Here is an 18121-nt window from a genome sequence, read left to right on the forward strand (position 1 = left end):
ATTAGCTAACACACCTGAGCTAGTATTAATGGGGGATTTTAACTTCCTTGATATCTGTTGGAAGACTAATGCAGCAAAGCATAGTATGTCCTGCAAGCTCTGTGTAGGGGACAACTTTCTGATTTAGAAAGTTGAAGAAACAACTCGGGGGTCGTCCATTTTGGATCTGGTTTTGACCAACGGGGATGAATTAGTTGTGAAGGTGGTCGGGAACTTGGGAGGAAGTGATCATGATTGGATAGAATTCAAGATCCTAAGGAAAGGAGGACACGAGAACAGCAAAACAAGGACACAGGACTTCAGAAAAGTGGATCTCAAATGACTCAGAGAAATAGTAGGCAAGGTCCCATGGGAAGACTAATTAGGAAGAAAAGGAGTCAAAGGGGGCTGGCGGTTCTCAGAAGATGTAATACTAGAAGCTCAACATCAAGCTATTCCGATACAGAGGAAGGATCAGAAGAACCACAGGAGGCCAAGGTGGCTGCACAGGGAGCTTTTAAGCTATCTAAAAACCCAAAGGGATACATACAGGAAATGGAAGGAGGGGCATGTCACCAAGGAACTATACATGGGAATAGCATGAGCGTCTAGGGACAAAATCAGGAAAGCCCAGGCAAAGAATGAGTTACAGCTGGCAAGACAACAAGATGGGTTCTTCAATATGTCAGACAAAAAGAAAGATCAGGGATGGTTTGGGTCGATTGCTCAATGGAGAAGGTGAGCTGGTAACGGAAGATGATAGGAAGGCAGAGCTGCTCAATGCCTACTTCGCTTCAGTCTTCAAACAAAAAAAATACCATGTGACCAGATGACTAGTGAACTTACCATAGACAATAAAGGGGAAGTAAAAGAACACGTCCGAGATCTTCTGACCAATCTGAATGAATTCAAATCAGCAGGGCCTGATGCTATTCACCCCAGGGTGCTGAAGGAATTAGCCGAAGAAATCTCAGAGCCACTGGCAATAATATTTACAAACTTATGGATGACGGGAGAGGTCCTGGAAGACTGGAGAAGGGCTAACACAGTGCCCATCTAGAGACCAGTCAGCCTGGCTTCGATACCTGGGAAGCTACTAGAGCAATGTATAAAACATTTAATTGTAAATACCTGGAGGATGAAGAGGTAATCACTAGCTGCCAGTGTGGATTTACTAAGAACAAATCATGCCAAACCAGCCTGATCGCCTTCTTTGACAGGGTAACTGGTTTGCGGATAGGGGGAATGTGGTGGACATAATAGACGTGGACTTCAGCAAGGCTTTTGACACAGTCCTACATGACATTCTGATAAATAAGCTGGAGAAATGTAGGCTTGTTGGACGTACCATTAAGTGGACACATAATTTGTTAAACAGCCACAAACAAAGAGTAACTATTAACGGAATGATGACGGATTGGCAGGTCTCAAGTGGGTTTCCACAGGGATCTGTCCTGGTTCTAGTGTTGGTTAACATCGTTATTAATTACCTGGATGTAGGAATAGAGAGCATACTGATCATATTTGCAGATGACACAAAGCAATGGGGTGTTGCAAACGCTTTGGAGGATAGAGCTAAAATTCAAAGGGGTCTTGATAAATTGGAGAACTGGGCTATAGACAACACAATGAAATTCAACAACGACAAATGTGAGGTGCCACACTTAGGGAAGAAAAACCAAATGCACAAATATAGAATGGGGGATAACTGGCTTGGCAGCAGCACTGCTGAGAAGGACCTGGGAGTTGTGGTGGATCACAACCTCGACATGAGTCGGCAATGCGATGCTGTTGCAAAAAAAGCAAGCGCAATATTGGGTTGCATTAACAGAGGCCTGGCATGCAAGTCACGGGAGGTGATAGAACCACTCTTCTCTGCGCTGGTTAGGCCGCAGCTGGAGAACTGTGTCCAGTTTTGGTCACCAAGGTATAGAAAGGATGTGGAGAAACTGGAAAGAATCCAGAGGTGAGCGACAAAGATGATCACAGGGATGGAATGCAAGCCATAGGAGCAAAGGCTGAAGGAACTGGGTATGTTTAGTTTGGAAAAAAGAGGAGATTAAGGGGGGACATGATAGCGGTCTTCAAATACTTGAAAGGCTGCCATAATAAAGATGGAGAAAAGCTGTTCTCTCTTACCACAGAAGACAGGACAAGAGGCAATGGGATCAAACTACAGCACAGCAGATGTAGATTAAATCTCAGGAAAAACTTCCTAACGGTAAGAACAGTAGGACAATGGAACAGACTGGCTACAGAAGTCATGGAAGCTTCTTCACCGGAGGTTTTCAAAAGGAGGCTGGACAGCCGTCTGTCTTGGATAGTTTAGACACACCAAATACTGCATCCTGGCTGGGGGTTAGAGTAGACGACCCTTGTGGTCCCTTCTAACCTTATGGTTCTAGGATTCTAGGGCTTGGATTGAGGGTTATGAGCCAGATGCACAGCTGGTGTAAATCAATGTCACCACATCGACTTCCATGGAGCCATGTTGATTTCCACAAGCCGAGGATTTGGCCCATCCAGGACAAGATGCAGAAACGGGAATCCCGTTAATCTGCCAGACTGAGTAAGAATGAAAAAAAATTGTCAGTGATATTACCCGGATTCCTATGTGATTTTCAGCCCGTTCGATAAATAGGGGTCATCTGCAAATACTTGGCTGGGTTTTAATTCTTATAGGAAGTTTCCTAAAGGCAAAATCCCCTAACAGGCAATTTCTAGGGACCAATATTACTCGGAATATTTAATGTTTGTGTAACCCTGAAAGTGTGTGTGTGTGTGTGTGTGTGTGTGTGTGTGTGTGTGTGTGTGTGTGAGTGAGAGAGTGTGTGTGGTGGTCAGATACAGAATTGGCTTAACTATCCTTAGATTTAGATAGTTTTTCCTAATATCTGCCCTAAATCTCCCTTGCTCCAGCTTAAATACGGGGACAGGTTACCTAAGGAGGTTGTGGAATCCCCGTCATTGGAGATTTTTAAGAACATGTTGGACAAACATCTGTCAGGGATGGTCTAGGTATACTTGGTCCTGCCTCCTTACCGGAGGGGGGAAAGGAGGAAGGTGGGGAGGATGGATGGACTAGATGACCTCTTGAAGGTCTTTCTAGCACTACATTTCTACGCCTCTGATATAGAATGCTTCACTGAATTCTCCATCCCACACGCACACTGCATAGGGGAAGACCAAATGCTTCATAGCATCAAATGCATCTTCATGACACACTCAGTCACGCACACAATACCTGGGCTGAAAACAACCAGCCCATCTCCCTGGAAACTGGAGGGCCCAATCCTGCAACACTTACTCAGACAGATAGTCCCAGTGGGCCTGATCCTCCTCTCCCTTATAACAATTTACCCCAGATGAGGATTTGATCCCACTGGCGTTGATATGAGAAGAAACAGATCCATGTGATCATTCTCGCACAAACATGACTTCCGATGTCTTGCAAGGTTATGGATTTGGGTTTTGTTAGCAATATTCTTGTTATAAGGCTCTGCGCTTCCTGGAGGGGGTGGAGGGACAAAGCTCCAATATGCAATATGCCTAGAGAGAAATATTCACCGACTTCTCCCTGCCTAGCCACTGCCTCTCAGGTGTGAATGTTCAGAGAGATTTGGGGGCTGTGAGTTGGTACGAAGTATATGCCATTTTGAAACACAACAAGAACGCATGCCCTAAATTGCCTAAAATCTACAGCTGGGTCCAGCTAATCTAGAAACCTCCAGACCTGCATTTTCAGACTATCTATCCCTAAAGAACAGCTACCAGCAAGCAACTGCCAGGCAGCTAAGCCACACAATCCATGCCACCAGAGGGGGTCACAAGAACCTAGTGAGCCAACGAGACATGATCCCCAGTGCCCAGCAGTGGTTTGCTTAAGGGTCAGACACCACCATAAAAGAAACTGCCCTGGATTTTAAAGGACTGTTGAATTCCACAAGAGAGGAACGTGCAAAAAGGGTCCTCGGCGCTAGGACCAAAATGCTTCCCAGGAAAACTGCAGTGACTAGTTTTAATATCTTCAGTAGATATTTACTATCGGTTATACACAGCTCTACAACAGAGGAGATATTTTATGTGTCTATCTGTGTATACGTTACAATATATACGCACAAATATATTTATATACACACACAGTATACGTATATGAATATATAAAGTACATACATACTTATACTTTCTATGTAGATTTACTAAATACACTAATGCACATGAGGGTAATTATCTACTTACACACACTCTATATATTCTCTACAGATAGAAGTTTATTATGAGTACTATAGAATGCAGGGGTTTTCCAAAGCACTCCTGAATTCTGAATGGAGTAAATTCTCTTCGGCACAGATTGTGCAATGAGCTCTGTGTAGACAGAACCCTGCAGCCATTCAAAGTCCCAATGAAGTCAATAGGGCTTCAGGCGGAGGGGCCCACCCATGTGGGGCTCTTTGTGAGATCAGAACCTTGGCAAAAGTTGTGCTTGTGTAGATACCTCCCAGAGGGTATCAGTCTGATGAGGCAGGTTACTGCTCCGGGAATGCCCATCTTATTGGAAAGCTCTCGGTGCAGGAAGTTGCTGGGAGGTAAGGTCTACTGTGTTATACGAACATTTGGGATTTATTCCTGTAACGGTGGGGAAGGCCTAGAATTTACAGCACTGAACTTTGCTGTGCATTCAAATGGGACCTGAATTCCTCCCGTTCTAATCTGCGCCAGTCTGTCAAAACAGCCGCTTCTGACTGGATTGTCATTCTCGTTTCCCCTTCCATAGAGCGGAGGACACTGATCGTTCACAATCTCCTCAAAGCATTGTCCAGTCATTAAGGGACAGGCTGGGCCCTGCTGTCCCACAGTGGTGCACTGTGGGGCTGTGTCCTCTCCTGCATCTCTGCGCATTATTCCTATTTTAGAGATGGTGAGACTGACATGCAGACAGGCTAAACCATCAGCTGAAGATCACAGAGCGAGTCGCTAGCAGAGCCCGGCTGAGAACTCAGGACCCCCAGCTGCTCCTCTTGAACTTGGAGCACTAGACAAAGCAGCCCCTAATTTAATGTAGGTCCCTCCAAAATGGCAGGTCTGTGCATGAATCCTTCTACAGTGCCTACTGTCACCTCCCATTCCCATTTGACCCCCACTGGCTACAGCTTAAAGGGGGAGCAGACCTAGTGCCTCAACCTCCCCAAATGTTATCTCCCAAAGTGGGGGAGCACTTGTTCCTTGCAAAGTAAGGGTAGTGAGGCCATAACAGGAGAGTGGTTGCCCTGAACAGAGTTGAAGCATGGGGTGCTGTCATTAGAATCTGTTACAGCTAGCATAACACATGTATTCAGACTGTAAGCTCACTGGGGCAGGGATTGTCTTGTTCTGCGTTTGTGCAGCACCTAGCGTCATGGGGACCTGGACCGTGACTAGGGCTCCTAGGTGCTACCACAATAATAACCAGAATCTAGACCTCCTGCTCTCCATGTCCTAGAACACAGCTGCCAGCCTGCAGATCTTAGAACCACTCCCACCCACCCTCCATACTCATGTGAGCACTACATTCCGGATAGACTTGGGCTTGGATTCCACTTACTTGGGTTGGCTGGGTCTCTGTGGACTGGCTGGGCCAGTCCACAGCAAATGTGCTATCACTAGGGTTGTCAGCAAGACACGGATCCACGGACTGCATGCTGCTCGAGGAAGTCTTTTCAGGCTGGCGGTTGGGATTGGGGGACAGAGAGAAGAGGAGGAAGATGGCAGTGGATAAAAAGGAGAAGTGCATGGTAAATAAGGGGGAACAGCAGAAAATGAGACATTCACAGAGGTACAGATCGGCTGGACAGCTATTTGCAATTCAGATGAACTACAAACAAACACTTGAACATATTATGGAAACAGAGCGGCAACTTCATCAGCAAATCTCATGATCTTTCCATTGCTTGCTGTGTATTCTCAATAACAATGGTGCAGATCCGGAGTAACTCCGGTGGTCCTGGACAATGACAACAGAGCAACTCTGGATTTACCCTAGTATAACTGGGAACAGAATCCAGCCCACAGAACACACCCACACACACCCATATATATGGCCAGCTTATTAATTGTTCCCTTGTGTCTCCTAACCCGAGCAACTGTACTACAGCGATGTGTGTGACTCACTGTCCCTTCAAAGGAAGCAAGGTTTCAATTTACAGGACGGCCAAGAAAACTCGGTGTGAGCAATGCGCTTTAGCCCAGCAAGGCGGTATGCACGGGATCGTTTATTATAGCTATTATGGAGAAGGAAGCTGAATGGCTTTTCATCATTTGTTTACAGCAGCGGCTGCTTAGGAAGATGAATCACTTTAATTAAAAGAAACTCAACATGGTGTTGTGGAGGAGAAAGTGCCTGGTGATTGGAGACTTCGTGAGGATCAACACAGCTAGCAGGGAATCTATGACGCCACTCCCAAGCAACCACCAATATTGCTCAGAAGGCCAAGCATACCCAGCGATGGTTTGGTTGAACAGACTAGCCCCGTGCAGTTTGATGCAGTCGGGGCGTTGGCCTTTGGGAGAGATAGCGGATAGCTGAATAGACAAGAAAGCAATTTGGGGGAGGGGGATTACACTGTAGTAAATGTGAAAAGCAAGGTTAGCCCAGATAAGCAAAGAAAACCGGTTCTCTCACTGGGATCGATAGGTAAGGAGGGTGTCTATTATAATGAACCTTCTCCCAAGAACATATTCTAGGGTTTCCTTAATTGGGAAGTTTAAATTCAGCGCCCGCGGACTTCCAGGAGGGACTAAAGACTGGTAACAGGCGTGTTTTTCCCTTTGCTCAATTTTGCCAATGCACCTCACGCCTAACCCCCTGCCCCTGCTCCCACCCTGCTATTCCAACCCTGAGGCCTTTCACAGCTCTGGGAATGCGACCACCTCCTGCTAGTCCAGCACCAGGCCTTTCTGGAGCAGAAACTGCCAGTTCTGCAAACTTAATGGCTCTGGAATGAACAAGAACCAACGCAGTGAAGACTAACTGGACACAAGATTTGAACTCTGTGCCAAGAGGCTTGTGCCCCCAACCTTCCTGCACTAGCTAGCCTCTCCCACACCATCCGGCCTTGCTCACTAGAACTTCAGGGGGAAAATGAGGCCCTGTTTGTGCTTCGCGTAAACTGGATAGCTGCAAAGGAGGGTGGGTGTGGGACATGAGCACAGCACAGCAAACTGGCGTTAAAACGAACAGTAAGCAACATCAACCTCTTCGGCAGAGGCTCAGAGAGCCTGCCAGGAAGGGACAGACCTTCTACATTGTTATCACTGCGGATTTTACCACTTAATGAATCCATTGAATTTCAAAACGCTCAGTAAAGCACAAGGCAGGGATCCCCCCGTAACAAGGTCAGGCCTCAGATCTGAGCCCCAGCTGTGTCCATAGGGTCTCTCACCCCTCCACTCATGGGCAAGTTTACACCCTGTATTTTCCTCACATCCCTCCCTTCGACTGGCAAGTCCTCCTGAGTGGAGGGAAACAGAATCCTCCGAGAAAGCACACACACCTTCGCCAGCAGATCTCACCGCAAGAGCAACGCATCCAGCATGTTCTTTCCCCATCATGTCTGGGTCAAACCCATTCTCTGCTGCTCTTATGCCTCGGGTCTCCTAGACACCACTCAAGTTAACGGCCTGGCCAAGTAACCCTCCTGACGCACTTGGATTTATCCATGAGTCAAGCTGGGATGTACACAGCATTCCCACAGCGCAAGCACCACCATTTTTCTTAACTCCAAGCCCAATCAGCTTCCAGTCTTAAACCTACAAGATCCCGTAAGTGTTTTGCTAATAACAGCAGGAGTAACGGAAAAATAATTACCTTGGGCCAACAGACATTACTTACCACCAGCCACCCTACTGGTCTAATTTAACATACACTCTTTAGCCCATCAGTTCCTTCCTAATGTTTCCTGCCTACTCCATTCATGGCCTTACAATGCCATGGATATTTTGAATAGCTGAGCTATCACCACCATGTAGATGCTTCCCACCGCAGCTCTGACGTAAACAAACACAAACACATGGAATGCTACACAGGTTGCTCCTGTTTAATTAGATTCACTCCCACTTATTATTTGAATTCAATGGGCTTGTAACAGGGACTGACAGCAACCAACATCCATTTGGCCAAGTGTGTCTGTTTGGACAGGTGAAAAGAAACCCATGGCGAGCAATGGATTTCTCAGCCAGCTAATTTGCAGAAACTGTGTATAATGAGCGGGGGATGGAATCAAGTTGGCTTTCAGCAAAAGGCATTTGGATGTCACCTGCCTACGTCTCTATTTTAGGGACTTTCAGGATAGCAGCCCAGGGACAGTGCAGTCATGTAGGGTCACAGAGAGATGGGGAGGTGCTTTTGCTTTCCCCGGGTTTGGAGGCTTTGCTTACTGAATGGGTTTTCTGTTTTGTTTTATCGATCAGCATCTTCACACACACTCCGGCGCGCGTCCACCAGACTGCTCTCTGGAGCAGCAGGTCTCGGGACAACCCCCTCAAACGTGACGGCAAGGTTCTACCAAGCTGGTTACTTGCCAGAATATTCAACGCGGCAGCAGAAAAACCAGGCACCTGCCTTAAGGGGAAAGTTAGGGAAGCCAGGTTGGTTCAACCTGGTGTACCTGGCTCTACGCTCCCCTCTCTCACGGTACGTCTACACGGCGCACTCCTTACAGCGGTGTGTAGAGTACAGACCCTGCACACCCGCCAGTATGGGGGTTAACAAAGGTGTCGACAGTGAAGTACTGCTCAGGTGAGTAAACCCACATCTGAACCTTTGAGGTATAAACCCCGCACGGCTGTCTACCTGCCCAAGCAGTACCTCCTCTGTCTACACAGCTTCTTTCTAGCAGTGTCCCACTGCCACATGGAAAGGCTCCGGCAGCACGGAGCTGCCTCCCCCCGCCAGAGCCTTTCACTGCAGTGTGTAGCTACACACCAGTGTGGACATGGCCTAGCTTTCACTGCAGTGTGTAGCTACATGCCGCAGCCAGTGGTGTGTAGTGTAGACACAGCCTCAGACATCCCCCTGCTCTCAATGTAGCCGAGTGGGCTGGGGCAAGAAAGGGCGTGGCCCGGGTGCCTTATGTTCCAGCGATCCCTTGCTGGTACAATTGTCCCCAGGCAACCGTTTCTGTCAGCATAGTTCTGAGTATCAGGGGGTAGCCGTGTTAGTCTGTATCTACAAAAACAACAAAGAGTCTGGTGGCACCTTAAAGACTAACAGATTTATTTGGGCATAAGCTTTCGTGAGTATAAACCTCACTTCTTCGGATGCATAGAGTGAAAGCTACAGATGCAGGCATTATATACAGACACATGGAGAGCAGGGAGTTACTTCACAAGTGGTTAACCAGTGTTGACAAGGCCAATTCAATCAGGGTGGATGTAGTCCACTCCCAATAATAGATGAGGAGGTGTCAATTCCAGGAGAGGAAAAGCTGCTTCTGTAGTGAGCCAGCCACTCCCAATCCCTATTCAAGCCCAGATTAATGGTGTTGAATTTGCAAATGAATTTTAGTTCTGCTGTTTCTCTTTGAAGTCTGTTTCTGAAGTTTTTTTGTTCAATGACAGTGACTTTTAAATCTGTGATAGAATGACCAGGGAGATTGAAGTGTTCACTTACTGGCTTGTGTATGTTACCATTCCTGATGTCCGATTTGTGTCCATTTATTCTTTTGCGGAGGGACTGTCCGGTTTGGCCAATGTACATGGCAGAGGGGCATTGCTGGCACATGATGGCATATATGACATTAGTGGATGTGCAGGTGAATGAGCCCCTGATGGTGTGGCTGATGTGGTTGGGTCCTCTGATGCTGTTGCCAGAGTAGACATGGGGACAGAGTAGGCAACGAGGTTTGCTACAGGGATAGGTTCCTGGGTTGGTGTTTCTGTGGTGTGGTGTGTAGTTGCTGGTGACTACACACCACACCACAGAAACACCAACCCAGGAACCTATCCCTGTAGCAAACCTCGTTGCCTACTCTGTCCCCATGTCTACTCTGGCAACAGCATCAGAGGACCCAACCACATCAGCCACACCATCAGGGGCTCATTCACCTGCACATCCACTAATGTCATATATGCCATCATGTGCCAGCAATGCCCCTCTGCCATGTACATTGGCCAAACCGGACAGTCCCTCCGCAAAAGAATAAATGGACACAAATCGGACATCAGGAATGGTAACATACACAAGCCAGTAAGTGAACACTTCAATCTCCCTGGTCATTCTATCACAGATTTAAAAGTCACTGTCATTGAACAAAAAAACTTCAGAAACAGACTTCAAAGAGAAACAGCAGAACTAAAATTCATTTGCAAATTCAACACCATTAATCTGGGCTTGAATAGGGATTGGGAGTGGCTGGCTCACTACAGAAGCAGCTTTTCCTCTCCTGGAATTGACACCTCCTCATCTATTATTGGGAGTGGACTACATCCACCCTGATTGAATTGGCCTTGTCAACACTGGTTAACCACTTGTGAAGTAACTCCCTGCTCTCCATGTGTCTGTATATAATGCCTGCATCTGTAGCTTTCACTCTATGCATCCGAAGAAGTGAGGTTTATACTCACGAAAGCTTATGCCCAAATAAATCTGTTAGTCTTTAAGGTGCCACCAGACTCTTTATAGTTCTGAGGTTGCTCTCAGTTATGGTGGGGTCAAGCCAGCTCCCAGGATAAGGGGAGCAGAAAGGTGGCTTAAAACAACTTTCACTCCCGCTCAGCTAGACTTGAGGATCGGATTCCAGGTGCTTGTTCCAATGACAGGAACCCAGCTCTCGACTCTGAAATCTCATGGAAATAGGGTCTCATGAGATAGCGGGTACATTGCCGAGGCTGGGAACTCTCTGATGCAAGGGACTCTGCTCATTGTTACTTGTGTTTACAGCACCTGGCACAATGGGGTTCTGATCCCTGATTGGGGTTCCCAGGTGTTACTGTGACACTAATAACTTCCTACTCCAGCCAGGCCAGGAATAATGACTTTTGCAGAGGGTTTCAGCCCTTCCTGCTTCCAACCGGAAGCAGAAAACCAAAAGGTAGCAACAATGAAAAAAAAATTGTTTTATTTCAAAGTTAAAGCTTTTCCAAACTCAAAGCAGATTAGGAGTTTGGGGGGAGGGGTCACAGTTTGGGCCAATCCTCACTTTATTCAAACTGCTTCTCCCCAGTTACGCTCTGTTCAATAGCAAGAACACAGGTGGGCCAATATATCTCCTTGTGTATAAGCAAAGGAGAAGCGTGGTTTCCAACTCCACCTGAGCCTAGTGATTGGAGACCCCCCCACCACTGTCGGGGAGGACACAAAAGGGAAAGAATATACATCGTTTTTTCACTCTGCTACCCAAAGATAGCCAAGAAACCACAGCTCCGGGGAATAACAAGCACTCGTTCATCTGGGGAAGGAACACTCAGCGGTCTCATGCCAGACCATGATGGGCACATGAGAGCAAACCCTTCTCAAAGGGACCGGCTGCACTGCCACGCAGTAGGCAGACATCCGCAACCAGGGTTGTCCACTTTTAAGGCTTGAAGTCTTTCCCTGTGAAGACACAGACTTTTTTTTTTTAAACAAAGACAGACAGACAATGCACAAAGAGGGGAAGCAAAGATCAACATCAACAGCCAGTAAAAAAACATCGGGGAAGCATCCTTCTCAACATGCCCAGGGCATGCATAGTGGGGACAGCTCGATAGCCATATAGGAACCTTGGGCCAGATTGTCCCCTGGTGTCAATCAGCTTCCTTCCTTTGATTTTATACCAGCAGAGGGGCTGGCCCTTTAACACAAAGGAAGACATTCATTTCTTGAGCAGAAACAAAGAGGTTGCGTTTCTCGATTCGGCATTTCTGCTAAGAGTGATCGACCACGAGCAGCAAAGCCCGGCAGATATCCCAAATTTGCATTCAGAAGGGAGGTAAATTTAGGGGCAGTTGAGAGGCATGCAGGTTGCACAATGAAAGGGAGAGAGGACAGAGAGGCTTGGAGATCTGGAGAGGAAAGGAACAAATATGACTGTGCGGCAGTGGTAGGGTTAGCTTCAGGCGATGCAAAACACCAAGGGAAAGAGAGGAGAGCTAACGGCACAGGCGACAGTGCATTCTGCTAGGAGTGCTAGGTGCAGTGCCAGAACGCAGGGCCGCCTTTTTAGGCCGATCCACAGACCAGAAGGTGAAAGCAGGTTCGAGGCACAGGGAGCAATTCTAGCATGGCAGGGAGGGAGAGAGAGGAAGAAGACGGTGCCAACACATGCCAAGGTAGACAGTAAGAGTTTACCAAAACGGAAGCTGTATAAAATTCTTACCTCCCATAAATCCCAAGGTAAAGACTAAGCGTGTCAAAGAGCAACAAGAACAAAAACAGGTTTATACTGGATTATTTCCGCCAACGGAAGCAATACAAATATCGTTCGGAGCGAGGCAGACACACTCATTCCACTGCACTCGCCTCTACACTTTGACATTTTTCTTAACAATTGCCAAATGATTGAGACCTGCCTGCGTCGCACGTTGGATTTGAAGCACGGCATTAGACTAAGCACAGCCTCACCTTTGGCACTAGTACATCAGCACTGCAAGCGAAGGTGCAATGGCAGCGGGCGTTGATACACCCGTGCTACCTTTATTCTAGCCCGCATAGGTAACAATAGCAGTGAAGATGCAGTTGCACAGACCCCAGCTTTGGGTTAGCAACCTGAGTACATACCCAGAGCCCCCAGCAGACTTGTACTGGGGTGGCTAGACCATGCCAAAATCCACACAGTCCTCGGTTCACTGTTACCCAGGCAAGCTCTATTAAAGCTAGTGCGGATACGCCTACCTGCCATACAGTTCTGTACGCATTTGCAAACTTTTTTTTCTCGTGACTGAGTTGAAGAAAATTGTTGATGCCCGCAATCAAACGGAGCTGGGGATGAGGGGTTTGGGGTGTGGGAAGGGCTCAGGGCTGGGGCAAAGAGTTGGGATGCGGGAGGAAGTCAGGGCTCTGGGCTGGGGGGTGGGTGCAGGCTCTGGGCTGGGACCGGGGATGAGGGATTTGTGGTGCAGGAAAGGGATCAGGCCGGGTTTTGGGGGGGAGGGGGGGCGCTCTGGGCTGGGGCAGGCAATTGTGGTGTGGGGTTGGGGCGCAGGCTTACCTTGGGCAGCTCCCGGTCAGCGGCACGGCAGGGATGCTAAGGCAAGTTTCCTGCCTGTCCTGGCACCACGGACCACACCCCGGAAGCAGCCAGCAGCAGGTCCGGCTCCTAGGTGGAGGCACGCAAGCAGCTCCGCGCAGCTCTTGCCCGCAGGCAACGCCCCCCGCTCCCATTAGCCAAGAACTGGCCAATGAGAGTGCAGAGACAGTGCTCAGGGTGGGAGCAGTGCGCAAAGCCCTGTAGTCCCCCCGCCTAAGAGCCAGACCTACTGCTGGCCACATCCGGGGCACAGCGCGGTGTCAGAATAGGTAGGGACTAGCCTGCCTTAGCCGGGCAGCATCACCAACGGGACTTTTAACAAACCGGTCGGAGGTGCTGACTGGAGCCACCACGCCCCAGTGCCTTACATTCTGTGACCCAGTCCTGGGTCCCCACCCGCAGTTTGAAAACCACTGCTCTAAGTCCCACATCCCTCAAACATCAATGGCCGATGGTACTACTGGTCATCATCTCGCCACTGAGAAAATGCAAGGACTAGTGGCATACGGTTTTCTCCATTTAAAACCTTTGGAAGCATTGGGCTGATCATGCTCATTTCCATGACTGCAGTGACGTGTGTGTGTGTGGGGGGGGGGTCGGGGGGGATGGTTTCCAGAACTCTGCTTGGTGTTCAGCCCCCCACCGATGCCAAGGATCAACTCCCTGCAACGTCGGTAGCTGCAAAGATAGGCCAGCGCGGAGCGCTTTGGAAAATCCCTCCCATAATCCGGACATTGACGGCTTGTCTGTAAGTCCAAAGTTCTGTCCTATCTAATGGAACCGCAGATTGTTCACACTTTGATTCTTAAAAATCGCTCTGCTCCCACCACTAACCAAACCGAGTCATTTGCTGGGAGGAGCCCAGCACTAAGGGTGGGTTTCCCAGCAATACAATCAGGGCAACACTAAATCCATGTGGGACATGGTCCATGCTAACCTTGTGATGCACATTGACTGAGTTTCCTAGGCCAAATCCCGCAAACATCCCCATTCTCTGTGCAGATGAGATTGCTGCATGTGCAAAGCCAGGCGCACGCTCACCTGACTCATGCACACGAGCGTCCGAGAGAGCTCACGGATGTGTGGGGGCATGTGCACACTCCTTGAGAGCTCAGTCAATATGGAAATATGCACTGAAGGCATAGGCTGACTCCGCAGTCGGTAACGGTTCACGTACTCGTGGAAGAGGGAATGGGGAATAGTAACAAACCTGAGTGGCAGGTGTGGGTGTCTTCCCCACAGGGCTGGCATCTGGTTTAATGGGATCAAAATCCAGATCCAACAGGCTGGCTCCCTCCTGGAAGGGCCCAGGGGCATCAAACTTGGCAGCAGTAAGGAAGAAAAGCAGTGTGAGCATTAGACAGATATCGGAGATAGACGGTATATGGCACTTGATATCCAGGGCTCAGGGTGCAGATGCAGAAGGCACATGTTGGGCATGATAACCACGGATGCCTCCATGCCTGTGCCCCAGATTGCATGATGCCTGTGAGCACGTACAGCGCACCAAGGAATGCATGCAAACCAAGAACTCAAACCTTGTCAGTTTTCCTACTTGTCTGAATGGCTCGGACAGGACAGGGTGGTCTTATATGGCCGAATTGCCATTGCACCGGTCAGCTTGGAAAGGTTTCTCATCTATTCCCAACTGTCCTTTGCAGCTTTTCTGCATCACCATCAGCTACATGGTGCTCACAGCTCAGGATTAATTTCCCATCCTCCTCAGGAGCCGCCACCATCTGCTGTGCGGCCAACCGGCATTTAGCTCACCCGTCGTATCTACACCAGTTACTCAGGACCTGGAGCTCGGGAGGGAAAGGCACACGATCCTGGAAGGTACCTCCAATGGAGACCCAAGCCTAATCCCTAAAGTTTGCTGATCTGTTACCCCTCTTCAGACTCCAAACACCACCCACAGTCACATGAATCATAGGTGAGAGTTCACATCTACCCCATGGTTCTTGACGGCCACCAAATTCCACACCTATCAGTGCAAGCTCCGGTGCTGCCCACACTGGGGATCCACTTCTCAGACACACACCAGGACTAATGTGCTTTGTATTTTCCAAGACACACCCAGATTCAAGAGATGTCACCGCTGCCTTCTGAGCCAGAGAGAACGGAACTCACTCTGCTAATACACAAGCAGGTGGCACTATCAGGGCATTCATGAACTGCCTTTAATGCAGCCGACGTGGCAACCATCACATAAGGGGAACTGGTCATTAACATTCAGTCCTGAGCGAATGCCATTCATTTTTAGTTTCCTGCAGGGCCATTATGAGATGCCCCCTTTCTGTCTAGCTCTTCCTTTGAGAAGAAACAATTCTGCTCTATGAGCTTCGTGCTTTCCATGGATTTCCCCAAGCGCGCTGGCCCTATAATTTCTACTATATTTCCAGTTCCACCCAAGGTTGTTTTCTGTTGTTCCGCCCCAACTCCCGCAAAATCCAACAGTGAAAATGCTCCTAGTACTTACTAAACACATCAGATTACCCAGCGACAAGCTTCAGTATCAAGTTAGGACATGAATTCATTGGTCCACCCAGGCCAAAGACGACCACAAAGTTTAGCATTTTGCAGCAAAACCGCTACAGTGAACAGAAAGTGCGATACAGGAGATCCACACCCTTGTTACTTTCCACCTCAATGCACTTTACTCCCACTTCCACTTCTCTTTATAGCTCTTCCCTTCTTATGGGCTTGTGGTTCACCGATTAGCACTCACAGGAAGGAGTGTGGCCGGCAGACGTCCAGGTCCCCAACCCAAAGTGTTAAACACTAACCAGCACCAGCCTCTATATCCTACTGGATAATTCTATAGTAGTTCCTAGACAATTCTCCAGTAGAGCAAGGTCTTCACAGAGGTTCCACTTCCCATGGGGGTGCTCAGAGATCAACGGCTCTGGCTACGCTGGAATCTTACCTGCTGTTCAAGAGTTACATGCACCATGGATTAGGGCTTCCTGCCCTTTGCCTAAGTCACCCCCAATACCTATCTTATCAGGGCCCCGACTGCACATTGAAATGGCCCTGGGGAATACACTGAACATTAACGGACACTGGGTGCCCCAGTGGTGTCTGTTCTAGAAACAAGAGTCCCATCTCAGAGATCATGTCCTTTAGGATGACACAGCGGGTCCCATCCTGGGTCGTGCGCACTGAACCGCCGTGTGCAGGAATCCCTGGATAAACGCAGGTGTTCACACATGATACGAACAATGTAACAGACACAGCGATCGGTTACACGGACATGCTACAAGCTACCCAGGCATGCAGAGGGAGAAAGAATTGCTCAGTGGCCCATGGCTTTCTCCTGTGATGTAAATATACATAGAACGCTCGTTAGAGTGTCCAGATATGAATGTAACTGGAGCCGGAGGACTGTTCTGTATTGAGGACAGCACGGAGATGCTGCAGCTGTTGACCTCCAAAGCTCTGCATGATTACACGCTTGCTTTTGTGCGTGCTCTCGTCTCCTCCCTACTGTCCACTTGTTCCTTACGGTCCTCCAGATACTCCTTCCCAACTGCTCCCTTTGTCTCCTTTCATGCCGCTACCCTTCCCAGGAACAGCCTCCCGCTCCCTCGGAACTAAGCACTCTCTCCACTCTTCCTGCACATACACCCTAAAACCCACCTCTTTGGGGATCTCCCCACAAACAGGGTCCTCGCACTTTCATGCACCATAGCCATTACCCCACATAGGGCATCCAAATTAGTTTAAGCTCCTTGGAGAAGGGACCTCCTCTTTACTAAGTGTTTGGAAAGTGTTGTGCACACTTACAAGGCTCTGCTAAGATCAGTCCAACCCGTGATTTTCCCTCAGCTTGGCTGCTGAAGCGGGATGCCCTGACTAAGCCAAAGCAGAACCTCACCCCTAGCTGTGATGCCTGCAGTATCCAACAAGGACACTGAGGTGGGCTCCGACCACAAAATATGGATCTGGGTATCGGGCCCTTTGCCTTGGGGTGAGTTAGGAGCCCATGAATTTAGGATGCCCAAAGGTCTGGGCCCATCTCTCTGCCTGCAAACCTTTAATACTTAAAGTTAAAGTTAAACAAAGACTAATGGACCCTGCATAATATTTGTAAAATGTACCAAAATTGGGGGAAAGGTCCAGTGCTGTATCCAGTCATGCCCTGGTCACTGCTGCCTTTCACCCCAAGCAGAGATAATGGGGGAAATCCTGTCCCTACTAAAGTCAATGGCAAAACTCCCATTGATTTTAATGGGGCCAGGATTTCACTCCAATGCACAGATCCACAAAGCAATCTCTAATGGCTTCTAGACAGTCTCCTTCCCAGGCAGGACAATGGACTTTATTAGAACCTTCTCATGTCCTGCTGGCAGTTTGCTTTGAAAGCTAGAAAACTTAGTATTTTCTTTAAGATCCCAGCCATTCACTAGGGTTTCCAGCTTACAGAAGCCCCCACAGAAATGGACATTCCAATAATTAATCAATCAAGGGTCTGAGTACACTGACGAAGGCCAGTAGGTTCAGAGGGAAAGCAGACCCCATATTGCCTGCATTGACCCCATGGTGCTCGGTCTGGTGGAGATGACAGGGGGTCATGCTACATGAAGAGCTCCGCAGAAGCAACAAACCGCAGGAAGTGCCAAAAAAAAAAAAAAAAAAAAAAAAAAAAAAAAAGAATCACCCAACCCCTACTATTCTGGGCCAGATTCTGAGCTCAGTCGCATGGGTGCAAATCCAATGAACTGAATGGAGTCACTCCAGATTTACCTTGGAGTAACCCAGTTCGGAATCTGGCCCTTTGTTTGGGGACAATTTAGCCCAGAGACTTTAATAGTCTGCTTCCCTACCTTGGTTTAATAGTATGTTGGACATCGGTGTCAATACAGGAACTTATGTTGAAGGACACGCCTGCACCTATTTCTTATTCCCCGCCTCCCCCGAAAGGGGATGCCTCTGTCTGT

At 48.4% G+C, this 18121-nt stretch overlaps 1 protein-coding gene across 9 annotated transcripts in view; it reads right to left on the minus strand.

The window, feature by feature from the left end:
- BIN1 (bridging integrator 1) overlaps window positions 1-18121 on the minus strand; it is a 159509-nt gene that overhangs the window by 17333 nt on the left and 124055 nt on the right. For 4 of the 9 annotated variants that reach the window (XM_054044721.1, XM_054044718.1, XM_054044724.1 and 1 more), the window contains 3 exons: window positions 14392-14502; window positions 12312-12335; window positions 5561-5680 (listed from right to left, as the gene is read on the minus strand). The exons of 2 other annotated variants lie outside the window; for them this stretch is intronic. In XM_054044721.1, the coding sequence (XP_053900696.1) occupies window positions 5561-5680; window positions 12312-12335; window positions 14392-14502 (255 nt within the window). The remainder of the gene's footprint in view (window positions 1-5560; window positions 5681-12311; window positions 12336-14391; window positions 14503-18121) is intronic. 3 more of the 9 variants (XM_054044723.1, XM_054044726.1, XM_054044719.1) reach the window with 2 other exon arrangements.

This window comes from Malaclemys terrapin, chromosome 11, assembly GCF_027887155.1.
Source record: "Malaclemys terrapin pileata isolate rMalTer1 chromosome 11, rMalTer1.hap1, whole genome shotgun sequence".
NCBI lineage: Eukaryota > Metazoa > Chordata > Testudines > Emydidae > Malaclemys > Malaclemys terrapin.